This window comes from Mobula hypostoma, chromosome 8 (assembly GCF_963921235.1).
Source record: "Mobula hypostoma chromosome 8, sMobHyp1.1, whole genome shotgun sequence".
In the NCBI taxonomy this organism is placed as follows: Eukaryota; Metazoa; Chordata; class Chondrichthyes; order Myliobatiformes; family Myliobatidae; genus Mobula; species Mobula hypostoma.
This window is the reverse complement of record NC_086104.1, coordinates 841,492-856,692: the sequence shown is the minus strand read 5'-3', so window position 1 is coordinate 856,692 and position 15,201 is coordinate 841,492. Positions and strand designations below refer to the sequence as shown.

Sequence of the window (15,201 nt, the reverse complement as noted above, 5' to 3'; positions counted from 1 at the left end):
TATAATTAATAGAGAATAAAATATAAAAGGAAAATGAAAGGAGCCACACTTATCGAAGTTCAATCTCTTCGTGCACAAACAGTTGGAGCTCAGGACCCTTCTTCACCCTGCGGGTCCTCGGACCACCTCAACCGGCCGCCTGAGACCAACAACGGTGGTCGACCAGATGCTCCACACGAGTCCGTCTCCGTCTCCTCTCCTCGCCAAATGCCCTGTTCGGGGTCCGACCCCGTTAGCAGACATCACAGCACCTGGTCCATCCTCTGTCTCTCTATCCCGCCTTCTCCCCCAAAAACCCCGCGCATACAATATCTTCAAATACACCAAAAACATAACAACAATCCCAATTGGTTCGTAACATATTCTTATCACACTCTAACCCAAAACAAGCTGCTAGCACAAGAACTTTCTCAGCGTTTAACATAACAAAGAAGCATTCCCAAGTTTAACATAACAAAGAAGCCATTTTAATTAGCCTACGCAGTAAGATAAAAGACGAAACCCCCTTACACTTCCTTGTACTCAAGGGATTCCTAAACCCTGCCTCAGGGCCTCAGTATCCATCGGCAGCCAGAATTTACATATCCTGAGAACTTCGCCCTTCACTCCAATGGGAATAGTTTGGGAATGGGAATATTCCATGCTGTGTGCATCAGTCAGCTGCAGGGATATGGGGCCAGTGCAGGGAATCAGGAGACTAGGAGGCATACTGGGAGATGGACCAAGGGACAGACCAGAAGATACACTGGGAGATGGACCAGGAGAGGGAGATGGACTGAGGGACAGACCAGGAGATACACTGGGAGATGGACCGGGAGATACACTGGGAAATGGACCAGGAGGGACAGACCAGGAGATGGAATGACAGGCAGACTGGGAGATCGACCGGGAGACACAGCAAAAGATAGACTGGTACCAGATCAGGAGACGCTCCAGGTGACGAACTGGGAGGCTGACCGGGAGACAGAATGGGACATACACCAGGAGACAGACCGGGAAATCCACCAAGAGTCAGACCAGTAGGCACACCGGGTGACAGGCCGGGTGATACACTGGGAGACCGATCGGGAAGCAGACTGGGAGATAGATGGGAAGACACACCGGGTATCAGGCCCAGTGATATACCAGGAGACAGACCGGGAAATCCACAAAGAATCGGACCTGTAGGCACAGTGGGTGACAGGCTGGATGATACACTGGGAGGAGGACCGGGAGACGGACTGGAGATACCACGGAAGATGAACTGGGAGACACATAGGGAGGCAGAGTGGGAGATTCACTGGCAGATGGACAGGGAGATTCGCCAGGAGACGGATTGGGAGATACCATGGGGGACAGATCGGGAGATTCACCAGGTGGGACCAGAAGACACACCAGGAGATAGATTGGGAAGAAGACCAGAACGTAGACCAGGACACTCAACAGGAGATGGACCGGATGGTGGATTGAGTGACAGACTGGGTGGTGGACCCAGAGGCAGGATGGTTGGTAGACCGTGGACAGAAAGGCAGATTAAGATGTAACACGCACAAAATGCTGGAGGAACTCAGCAGGCCACGCAGCATCTATGGAAAAATGTACAGTCAACATTTTGGGCTGAAACGTCAACTGTACATTACTCCATAGATGCTGCCTGGCCTGCTGAGTTCCTCCAGCATTTTGTGTGTGCTGCTTGGATTTCCAGCATCTGCAGATTTTCTCTTGTTTCAGATCATGATGTATATCGGGATGGGAACCCAAAGGCGGACTGGGAGGTAGACCGGGATATTAAGCCGGAGATAGATCAGGAAAGGGCAAGACCACAACAACATTTAGTGTCAGCAAGACTTAAAGAGCTGATTCTTTATTGCCCATTGTTGGATCAGAGGTGGAGAGGGTCAGTTACTTTAAATTCCTCAGTGTAATCATTTCAGAGGATCTTTCCAGGGACGACACATAAGCAATTACAAAGAAAACATGACAGCACCTCTACTTAGAAGTTTGTGAAGATAAACGTGTCATCTAAAACTTTGACAAACTTCTATTGGATGTGTGGTGAGTACATAGACTGGTTGTAATATGGCCTGGTATAAAAACACCAATGTCCTTGAACAGAAAAGTAGTGAATATAGCCCAGACTTTCATGGTCAAGCCCTCCTAACCATTGAGCACATGTCTATGAAAGGCAGTCTTAGGAAAGCAAGATCTATCATCAGGAAACCCCACCACCCAGGACATGCTCTCTTCTTACCTCTGCCAACAGGAAAAAGATACAGGAGCCTCAGGTCCCACACCACCATGTTCAGGAACAGCTATTACCCCTCAATCATCAGGCTGCTGATTACCCTCACTCACCCCATTCCGTCACTGAACTGTTCCCACAACCTATGGACCCATTTTCAAGGGTTCTTCATCTCATATTCTCCATATTCATTATCGTTATTTTTCTCTTTTTATATTTGCACACTTTATTGTCTTCTGCAAATTGGTGTTTGCATTTTGGATGCACTCTTTCATTGATTCTATTGTTGATTTGTTCTTACAGTGAATGCCCGCAAGAAAATGCATCTCAGGGTTGTGTATGGTAACGTTTATGTACTTGAGTGAACATTCCCTTCTGTGAACCTCCCATGACAGGTGCTGCGTTATTTTGCGTACTGGGATGACGGAGAGAACACGTCTGGGGAATGCCACCATTACGTCATCCATTACTTCCTTGCCGATGGTACAGTGGAGATTCGGGAGGTTTATGAGAACAATGACGGCCGAGAACCCTTTCCCATGCTGCTGGGCAGGAAACGATTACCCAAGACACTGCGACAGTCTCACGGTGAGGAGCTTTCCAGGCACACATACACCCAACGTCGACCGGCCCACAGAATGTAACTACTCCCAAACTGACTATCACTGGGGAACGGTCCCTACACTCACTGACAACATCAAGGGATAGGAAACACACACTGACTCTCACTGACGGAACGGACCCACACACACACAGACCCTCACTGGGTGACGAACCCACACACACACACTGACCCTCACTGGCGGACGGTCTCCCACACACACTGACCCTCACTGGGGGTCGGTCCCAAACACACACTGACCCTCACTGGGGGACGAACCCACACACACACTGACCCTCACTGGCGGACGGTCCCACACACACACTGACCCTCACTGGGGGTCGGTCCCACACACACACTGACCCTCACTGGGGGACGGTCGCCCACACATACACTGACCCTCACTGGCGGATGGTCTCCCACACACACTGACCCTCACTGGGGGTCGGTCCCACACGCACACTGACCCTCACTGGGGGACGGTCCCACACACACACACACACTGACCTTCACTGGCAGAGAGTCTCCCACACACACTGACCCTCACTGCAGGACAGTCTCCCACACACACTGACCCTCACTGGCGGACGGTCACCCACACACACTGACCCTCACTGGGGGACGGTCTCACACACACTGACCCTCACTGGGGGATGGTCTCCCACACACACTGACCCTCACTGGGGAACGGTCTCACACACACACTGACCCTCACTGGGGGATAGTCTCCCACACACACTGACCCTCACTGGGGGAACGGACCCACACACACACACACACACACTGACCCTCACTGGGGGACAGTCCCACACACACTGACCCTCACCGGGGACAGTCCCACACACACACACACACACACACTGACCCTCAATGAGAGACAGTCCCACACACACACTGACCCTCACTGGGGACAGTCCCACAGGAACACTGACCCTCACTGAGGGAACAGTCACACACACACACTGACTCTCACTGAGGGAACGGTCACACACACACACACACACACGCTGACCCTCACTGGGGGACAGTCTCCCACTCACACTGACCCTCACTGGAGAACGGACCCACACACACACACACACACACACACACACACACACACACTGACCCTCACTGGGGGACAGTCCCACACACACTGACCCTCACCGGGGACAGTCCCACACACACACACACACACACACACACACACACTGACCCTCACTGAGGGACAGTCCCACACACACACTGACCCTCACTGGGGGGAACGGTCCCACACACACACTGACCCTCACTGAGGGAACAGTCACACACACACACTGACCCTCACTGGGGGACAGTCAAACACACACACACACACACACACACACACACACACACTGACCCTCAATCAGGGACAGTCCCACACACCCTCTGACCCTCACTGAGGGAACGGTCACACACACACACACACACATACACACCCTTACTGTGGGAGGATCTCCCACACACAGACACACTGACCCTCACAGGGGAATGGTCCCAAACACACACACTGATCCTCACTGGGGAACGGTCTCCCACACACACACTGACCCTCACTGGGGGACGGTCTCCCACACACACTAACCCTCACTGGGGGACAGTCCCACACACACACTGACCCTCACTGGGGACAATCTCACACACACACACACACTGACCCTCAATGAGGGAGTGTCCCACACACACACTGACCCTCACTGGGTGACAGTCCCACACACACAGACACACACACACACACACACACACACACACTGACCCTCACTGAGGGACAGTCCACGCACACACACGCACACACTGACTCTCACTGGGGAACGGTCCCACACATACACACTGACCCTCACTGAGGGATGGTCTCACACGCACACTGACCCTCACTGGGGGATGGTCTCACACACACACACTGACCCTCACTGGGGAACGGTCTCCCACACACACACACTGACCCTCACTGGGGAACGATCCCACACACACACTGACCCTCACTGGGGGACAGTCCCACACACACACACACACACACACATTGACCCTCAATGAGGGACGATCTCCCACACACACACACACTGACCCTCACTGGGGGACGGACACACACACACACACACACACACACTGACCCTCAATGAAGGACAGTCCCACACACACACACTGACCCTCCCTTAGGGAACAGTCACACACACACACTGACCCTCATTGAGGGAACGGTCACACACATACACATACTGACCCTTACTGTGGGACGATCTCCCACACACAGACACACTGACCCTCACAGGGGAACAGTCCCACACACACACACTGACCCTCACTGAGGGACGGTCTCACACACATACTGACCCTCACTGAGGGATGGTCTCCCACACACACTGACCCTCACTGGGGGACAGTCCCACACACACACACACTGACCTTCACTGGGGAATGGTCTCCCACACACACACTGACACTCACTGGGGGATGGTCTCACACACACCGACCCTCACTGGGGGACGGTCTCCCACACACACTGACCCTCACTGGGGGACAGTCCCACACACACACTGACCCTCACTAGGGACAATCTCACACACACACACACACACACACACACACACACTGACCCTCAATGAGGGACAGTCCCACACACACACTGACCATCACTGGGTGACAGTCCCACACACACACACACACACACACACACACACACTGACCCTCACTTAGGGACAGTCCCACGCACACACAAACACACACACACACACACACACACACACACTGACCCTCACTGGGGAACGGTCCCACACATACACACTGACCCTCACTGAGGGATGGTCTCACACGCACACTGACCCTCACTGGGGGACGGTCTCACACACACACACACTGACCCTCACTGGGGAACAGTCCCACACACACACACTGACCCTCACTGGGGAACCGTCTCCCACACACACACTGACCCTCACTGGGGGACAGTCCCACACACACACTGACCCTCAATGAGGGACGATCTCCCACACACACACACACACTGACCCTCACTGTGGGACGGTCTCCCACACACACACACTGACCCTCACTGGAGGACGGTCTCCCACACACACTGACCCTCACTGGGGGACAGTCAAACACACACACACACACACACACACACACACACACACTGACCCTCAATGAGGGACATTCCCACACACACACACTGACCCTCACTTAGGGAACAGTCACACACACACACTGACCCCCACAGGGAACGGTCACACACACACACATACTGACCGTTACTGTGGGACGATCTCCCACACACAGACACACTGACCCTCACAGGGGAACGGTCCCACACACACACACTGACCCTCACTGAGGGACGGTCTCACACACACACTGACCCTCACTGAGGGTTGGTCTCCCACACACACTGACCCTCACTGGGGGACAGTCCCACACACACACACACTGACCTTCACTGGGGAACGGTCTCCCACACACACACTGACACTCACTGGGGGACGGTCTCCCACACACACTGACCCTCAATGGTGGACAGTCCCACACACACACTGACCCTCACTAGGGACAATCTCACACACACACACACACACACACACACTGACCCTCAATGAGGGACAGTCCCACACACACACTGACCCTCACTGGGTGAAAGTCCCACACACACACACACACACACACACACACACACTGACCCTCACTGAGGGACAGTCCCACGCACACACACACACACACACTGACCCTCACTGGGGAACGGTCCCACACATACACACTGACCCTCACTGAGGGACAGTCAAACACACACACACACACACACACACACACACACTGACCCTCACTGGGGGACGGTCTCACACACACACACTGACCCTCACTGGGGAACAGTCTCCCACACACACACACTGACCTTCACTGGGGGGACAGTCCCACACACACACACACACACACATTGACCCTCAATGAGGGACAGGCCGCACACACACACTGACCCTCACTGGGGGACGGTCTCCCACACACACTGACCCTCACTGGGGGACAGTCCCACACACACACTGACCCTCACTAGGGGGACAGTCCCACACACACACTGACCCTCACTAGGGACAATCTCACACACACACTGACCCTCACTGAGGGACAGTCCCACACACACACTGACCCTCACTGGGGGGAACGGTCCCACACACACACTGACCCTCACTGAGGGAACAGTCACACACACACACTGACCCTCACTGGGGGACAGTCAAACACACACACACACACACACACACACACACACACACACTGACCCTCAATCAGGGACAGTCCCACACACCCTCTGACCCTCACTGAGGGAACGGTCACACACACACACACACACATACACACCCTTACTGTGGGAGGATCTCCCACACACAGACACACTGACCCTCACAGGGGAATGGTCCCAAACACACACACTGATCCTCACTGGGGAACGGTCTCCCACACACACACTGACCCTCACTGGGGGACGGTCTCCCACACACACTAACCCTCACTGGGGGACAGTCCCACACACACACTGACCCTCACTGGGGACAATCTCACACACACACACACACTGACCCTCAATGAGGGAGTGTCCCACACACACACTGACCCTCACTGGGTGACAGTCCCACACACACAGACACACACACACACACACACACACACACACTGACCCTCACTGAGGGACAGTCCACGCACACACACGCACACACTGACTCTCACTGGGGAACGGTCCCACACATACACACTGACCCTCACTGAGGGATGGTCTCACACGCACACTGACCCTCACTGGGGGATGGTCTCACACACACACACTGACCCTCACTGGGGAACGGTCTCCCACACACACACACTGACCCTCACTGGGGAACGATCCCACACACACACTGACCCTCACTGGGGGACAGTCCCACACACACACACACACACACACATTGACCCTCAATGAGGGACGATCTCCCACACACACACACACTGACCCTCACTGGGGGACGGACACACACACACACACACACACTGACCCTCAATGAAGGACAGTCCCACACACACACACTGACCCTCCCTTAGGGAACAGTCACACACACACACTGACCCTCATTGAGGGAACGGTCACACACATACACATACTGACCCTTACTGTGGGACGATCTCCCACACACAGACACACTGACCCTCACAGGGGAACAGTCCCACACACACACACTGACCCTCACTGAGGGACGGTCTCACACACATACTGACCCTCACTGAGGGATGGTCTCCCACACACACTGACCCTCACTGGGGGACAGTCCCACACACACACACACTGACCTTCACTGGGGAATGGTCTCCCACACACACACTGACACTCACTGGGGGATGGTCTCACACACACCGACCCTCACTGGGGGACGGTCTCCCACACACACTGACCCTCACTGGGGGACAGTCCCACACACACACTGACCCTCACTAGGGACAATCTCACACACACACACACACACACACACACACACACACACTGACCCTCAATGAGGGACAGTCCCACACACACACTGACCATCACTGGGTGACAGTCCCACACACACACACACACACACACACACACACACACACTGACCCTCACTTAGGGACAGTCCCACGCACACACAAACACACACACACACACACACACACACACACTGACCCTCACTGGGGAACGGTCCCACACATACACACTGACCCTCACTGAGGGATGGTCTCACACGCACACTGACCCTCACTGGGGGACGGTCTCACACACACACACACTGACCCTCACTGGGGAACAGTCCCACACACACACACTGACCCTCACTGGGGAACCGTCTCCCACACACACACTGACCCTCACTGGGGGACAGTCCCACACACACACTGACCCTCAATGAGGGACGATCTCCCACACACACACACACACTGACCCTCACTGTGGGACGGTCTCCCACACACACACACTGACCCTCACTGGAGGACGGTCTCCCACACACACTGACCCTCACTGGGGGACAGTCAAACACACACACACACACACACACACACACACACACACTGACCCTCAATGAGGGACATTCCCACACACACACACTGACCCTCACTTAGGGAACAGTCACACACACACACTGACCCCCACAGGGAACGGTCACACACACACACATACTGACCGTTACTGTGGGACGATCTCCCACACACAGACACACTGACCCTCACAGGGGAACGGTCCCACACACACACACTGACCCTCACTGAGGGACGGTCTCACACACACACTGACCCTCACTGAGGGTTGGTCTCCCACACACACTGACCCTCACTGGGGGACAGTCCCACACACACACACACTGACCTTCACTGGGGAACGGTCTCCCACACACACACTGACACTCACTGGGGGACGGTCTCCCACACACACTGACCCTCAATGGTGGACAGTCCCACACACACACTGACCCTCACTAGGGACAATCTCACACACACACACACACACACACACACTGACCCTCAATGAGGGACAGTCCCACACACACACTGACCCTCACTGGGTGAAAGTCCCACACACACACACACACACACACACACACACACTGACCCTCACTGAGGGACAGTCCCACGCACACACACACACACACACTGACCCTCACTGGGGAACGGTCCCACACATACACACTGACCCTCACTGAGGGACAGTCAAACACACACACACACACACACACACACACTGACCCTCACTGGGGGACGGTCTCACACACACACACTGACCCTCACTGGGGAACAGTCTCCCACACACACACACTGACCTTCACTGGGGGGACAGTCCCACACACACACACACACACACATTGACCCTCAATGAGGGACAGGCCGCACACACACACTGACCCTCACTGGGGGACGGTCTCCCACACACACTGACCCTCACTGGGGGACAGTCCCACACACACACTGACCCTCACTAGGGGGACAGTCCCACACACACACTGACCCTCACTAGGGACAATCTCACACACACACACACACACACACACACACACACACACACACACACACATACACACACACTGACCCTCAATGAGGGACAGTCCCACACACACACTGACCCTCTCTGGGTGACAGTCCCACACACACACACACACACAGACCCTCACTGAGGGACAGTCCCACGCACACACACACACACACACACACACACTGACCCTCACTGGGGAACGGTCCCACACATACACACTGACCCTCACTGAGGGATGGTCTCACACGCACACTGACCCTCACTGGGGGACGGTCTGACACACACACACTGACCCTCAGTGGGAGACAGTCCCACACACACACTGACCCTCAGTGGGGGACAGTCCCACACACACACACACACATTGACCCTCAATGAGGGACAGGCCCCACACACACACTGACCCTCACTGGGGGACAGTCCCACACACACACACACACTGACCTTCACTGGGGAACGGTCTCCCACACACACACTGACACTCACTGGGGGACGGTCTCACACACACTGACCCTCACTGGGGGACGGTCTCCCACACACACTGACCCTCACTAGGTACAATCTCACACACACACACACACACACACACACACAGACCCTCACTGAGGGACAGTCCCACGCACACACACACACACACACTGACCCTCACTGGGGACGGTCCCACACATACACACTGACCCTCACTGAGGGATGGTCTCACACACACACACTGACCCTCACTGGGGGACGGTCTCACACACACACACTGACCCTCACTGGGGAACGGTCTCCCACACACACACTGACCCTCACTGGGGGACAGTCCCACACACACACTGACCCTCACTGGGGGACAGTCCCACACACACACGCACACATTGACCCTCAATGAGGGACGATCTCCCACACACACACACACTGACCCTCACTGTGGGACAGTCTCCCACACACATACACTGACCCTCACTGGGGGACGGTCTCCCACACACACAGACCCTCACTAGGGGACGGACACACACACACACACACACACACACACACACACACCCACCCACACACACTGACCCTCACTGGGGGACAGTCAAACACACACACACTGACCCTCAATGAGGGACAGTCCCACACACACTGACCATCACTGGAGGACGGTCTCCCACACACACTGACCCTCAGTGGGGGACAGTCCCACACACACACACACACATTGACCCTCAATGAGGGACAGGCCCCACACACACACTGACCCTCACTGGGGGACAGTCCCACACACACACACACACACACACTGACCCTCACTGGGGGACAGTCCCACACACACACACACACACACACTGACCTTCACTGGGGAACGGTCTCCCACACACACACTGACACTCACTGGGGGACGGTCTCACACACACTGACCCTCACTGGGGGACAGTCCCACACACACACTGACCCTCACTAGGTACAATCTCACACACACACACACACACACACACACACACACACACACTGACCCTCAGTGGGGGACAGTCCCACACACACACACACACTGACACTCACTGGGGGACGGTCTCCCACACACACTGACCCTCACTAGGTACAATCTCACACACACACACACACACACACACACACACACACTGACCCTCAATGAGGGACAGTCCCACACACACACTGACCCTCACTGGGTGACAGTCACACACACACACACACACACACACACACACACACACACACAATGACCCTCACTGAGGGATGGTCTCACACGCACACTGACCCTCACTGGGGAACGGTCTCCCACACACACACTGACCCTCACTGGGGGACAGTCCCACACACACACTGACCCTCACTGGGGGACAGTCCCACACACACACGCACACATTGACCCTCAATGAGGGACGATCTCCCACACACACACACACTGACCCTCACTGTGGGACAGTCTCCCACACACATACACTGACCCTCACTGGGGGACGGTCTCCCACACACACTGACACTCACTAGGGGACGGACACACACACACACACACACACACACACACACACACACACAGAGACACACACACACACACACACACACTGACCCTCACTGGAGGACAGTCTCCTACACACACTGACCCTCACTGGGGGACAGTCAAACACACACACACACACACACACACACACACACACACACACACACACACTGACCCTCAATGAGGGACAGTCCCACACACAAACACTGACCCTCACTTAGGGAACAGTCACACACACACACTGACCCTCACTGAGGGAACGGTCACACACACACACACATACTGACCCTTCCTGTGGGACGATCTCCCACACACAGACACACTGACCCTCACAGGGGAACGGTCCCACACACCCACACTGACCCTCACTGAGGGACGGTCTCACACCCACACTGACCCTCACTGAGGGACGGTCTCCCACACACTGACCCTCACTGGGGGACGGTCTCCCACACACACTAACCCACACTGGGTGACAGTCCCACACACACACACACACACACACACACACACACACACACACACACACACTGACCCTCACTGAGGGACAGTCCCACGCACACACAAACACACACACACACACACACACACAGACCCTCACTGGGGAACGGTCCCACACATACACACTGACCCTCACTGAGGGATGGTCTCACACGCACACTGACCCTCACTGGGGGACGGTCTCACACACACACACTGACCCTCACTGGGGAACAGTCCCACACACACACACTGACCCTCACTGGGGAACCGTCTCCCACACACACACTGATCCTCACTGGGGGACAGTCCCACACACACACACACACATTGACCCTCAATGAGGGACAGGCCCCACACACACACTGACCCTCAATGAGGGACGATCTCCCACACACACACACACACTGACCCTCACTGTGGGACGGTCCCACACACACACTGACCCTCACTGGGGGGAACGGTCCCACACACACACACACACACACACACACACACACACACTGACCCTCACTGAGGGACAGTCCCACACACACACTGACCCTCACTGGGGGGAACGGTCCCACACACACACTGACCCTCACTGAGGGAACAGTCACACACACACACTGACCCTCACTGGGGGACAGTCAAACACACACACACACACACACACACACACACACACACACACACACTGACCCTCAATCAGGGACAGTCCCACACACCCTCTGACCCTCACTGAGGGGACGGTCACACACACACACACACACATACACACCCTTACTGTGGGAGGATCTCCCACACACAGACACACTGACCCTCACAGGGGAATGGTCCCAAACACACACACTGACCCTCACTGGGGAACGGTCTCCCACACACACACTGACACTCACTGGGGGACGGTCTCACACACACTGACCCTCACTGGGGGACGGTCTCCCACACACACTAACCCTCACTGGGGGACAGTCCCACACACACACTGACCCTCACTGGGGACAATCTCACACACACACACACACTGACCCTCAATGAGGGAGTGTCCCACACACACACTGACCCTCACTGGGTGACAGTCCCACACACACAGACACACACACACTGACCCTCACTGAGGGACAGTCCACGCACACACACGCACACACTGACTCTCACTGGGGAACGGTCCCACACATACACACTGACCCTCACTGAGGGATGGTCTCACACGCACACTGACCCTCACTGGGGGATGGTCTCACACACACACACTGACCCTCACTGGGGAACGGTCTCCCACACACACACACTGACCCTCACTGGGGAACGATCCCACACACACACTGACCCTCACTGGGGGACAGTCCCACACACACACACACACACACACATTGACCCTCAATGAGGGACGATCTCCCACACACACACACACTGACCCTCATTGTGGGACGGTCTCCCACACACATACACTGACCCTCACTGGGGGACGGACACACACACACACACACACACACACACACACACACACACACACACACACACTGACCCTCAATGAAGGACAGTCCCACACACACACACTGACCCTCCCTTAGGGAACAGTCACACACACACACTGACCCTCATTGAGGGAACGGTCACACACATACACATACTGACCCTTACTGTGGGACGATCTCCCACACACAGACACACTGACCCTCACAGGGGAACGGTCCCACACACACACACTGACCCTCACTGAGGGACGGTCTCACACACATACTGACCCTCACTGAGGGATGGTCTCCCACACACACTGACCCTCACTGGGGGACAGTCCCACACACACACACACTGACCTTCACTGGGAAATGGTCTCCCACACACACACTGACACTCACTGGGGGATGGTCTCACACACACTGACCCTCACTAGGGACAATCTCACACACACACACACACACACACACACTGACCCTCAATGAGGGACAGTCCCACGCACACACTGACCATCACTGGGTGACAGTCCCACACACACACACACACACACACACACACACACACACACACACACTGACCCTCACTGGGGAACGGTCCCACACATACACACTGACCCTCACTGAGGGATGGTCTCACACGCACACTGACCCTCACTGGGGGACGGTCTCACACACACACACACTGACCCTCACTGGGGAACAGTCCCACACACACACACTGACCCTCACTGGGGAACCGTCTCCCACACACACACTGACCCTCACTGGGGGACAGTCCCACACACACACACACACATTGACCCTCAATGAGGGACAGGCCCCACACACACACTGACCCTCAATGAGGGACGATCTCCCACACACACACACACACTGACCCTCACTGTGGGACGGTCTCCCACACACATACACTGACCCTCACTGGGGGACGGTCTCCCACGCACACTGACCCTCACTAGGGGACGGACACACACACACACACACACACACACACACACACACACACACACACACTGACCCTCACTGGAGGACGGTCTCCCACACACACTGACCCTCACTGGGGGACAGTCAAACACACACACACACACACACACACACACACACACACACACACACACACACACTGACCCTCAATGAGGGACATTCCCACACACACACACTGACCCTCACTTAGGGAACAGTCACACACACACACTGACCCCCACAGGGAACGGTCACACACACACACATACTGACCGTTACTGTGGGACGATCTCCCACACACAGACACACTGACCCTCACAGGGGAACGGTCCCACACACACACACTGACCCTCACTGAGGGACGGTCTCACACACACACTGACCCTCACTGAGGGTTGGTCTCCCACACACACTGACCCTCACTGGGGGACAGTCCCACACACACACACACTGACCTTCACTGAGGAACGGTCTCCCACACACACACTGACACTCACTGGGGGACGGTCT

General features: G+C 55.6%; 1 protein-coding gene across 2 annotated transcripts in view; it reads left to right on the top strand.

Annotated features, from left to right (window-relative positions):
• The window catches only part of efhc1 (EF-hand domain (C-terminal) containing 1), a 97,704-nt gene that overhangs the window by 20,130 nt on the left and 62,373 nt on the right, over positions 1-15,201 (top strand). For both annotated transcript variants that reach the window (XM_063055373.1, XM_063055372.1), the window contains one exon: positions 2,617-2,809. In XM_063055373.1, the coding sequence (XP_062911443.1) occupies positions 2,617-2,809 (193 nt within the window). The remainder of the gene's footprint in view (positions 1-2,616; positions 2,810-15,201) is intronic.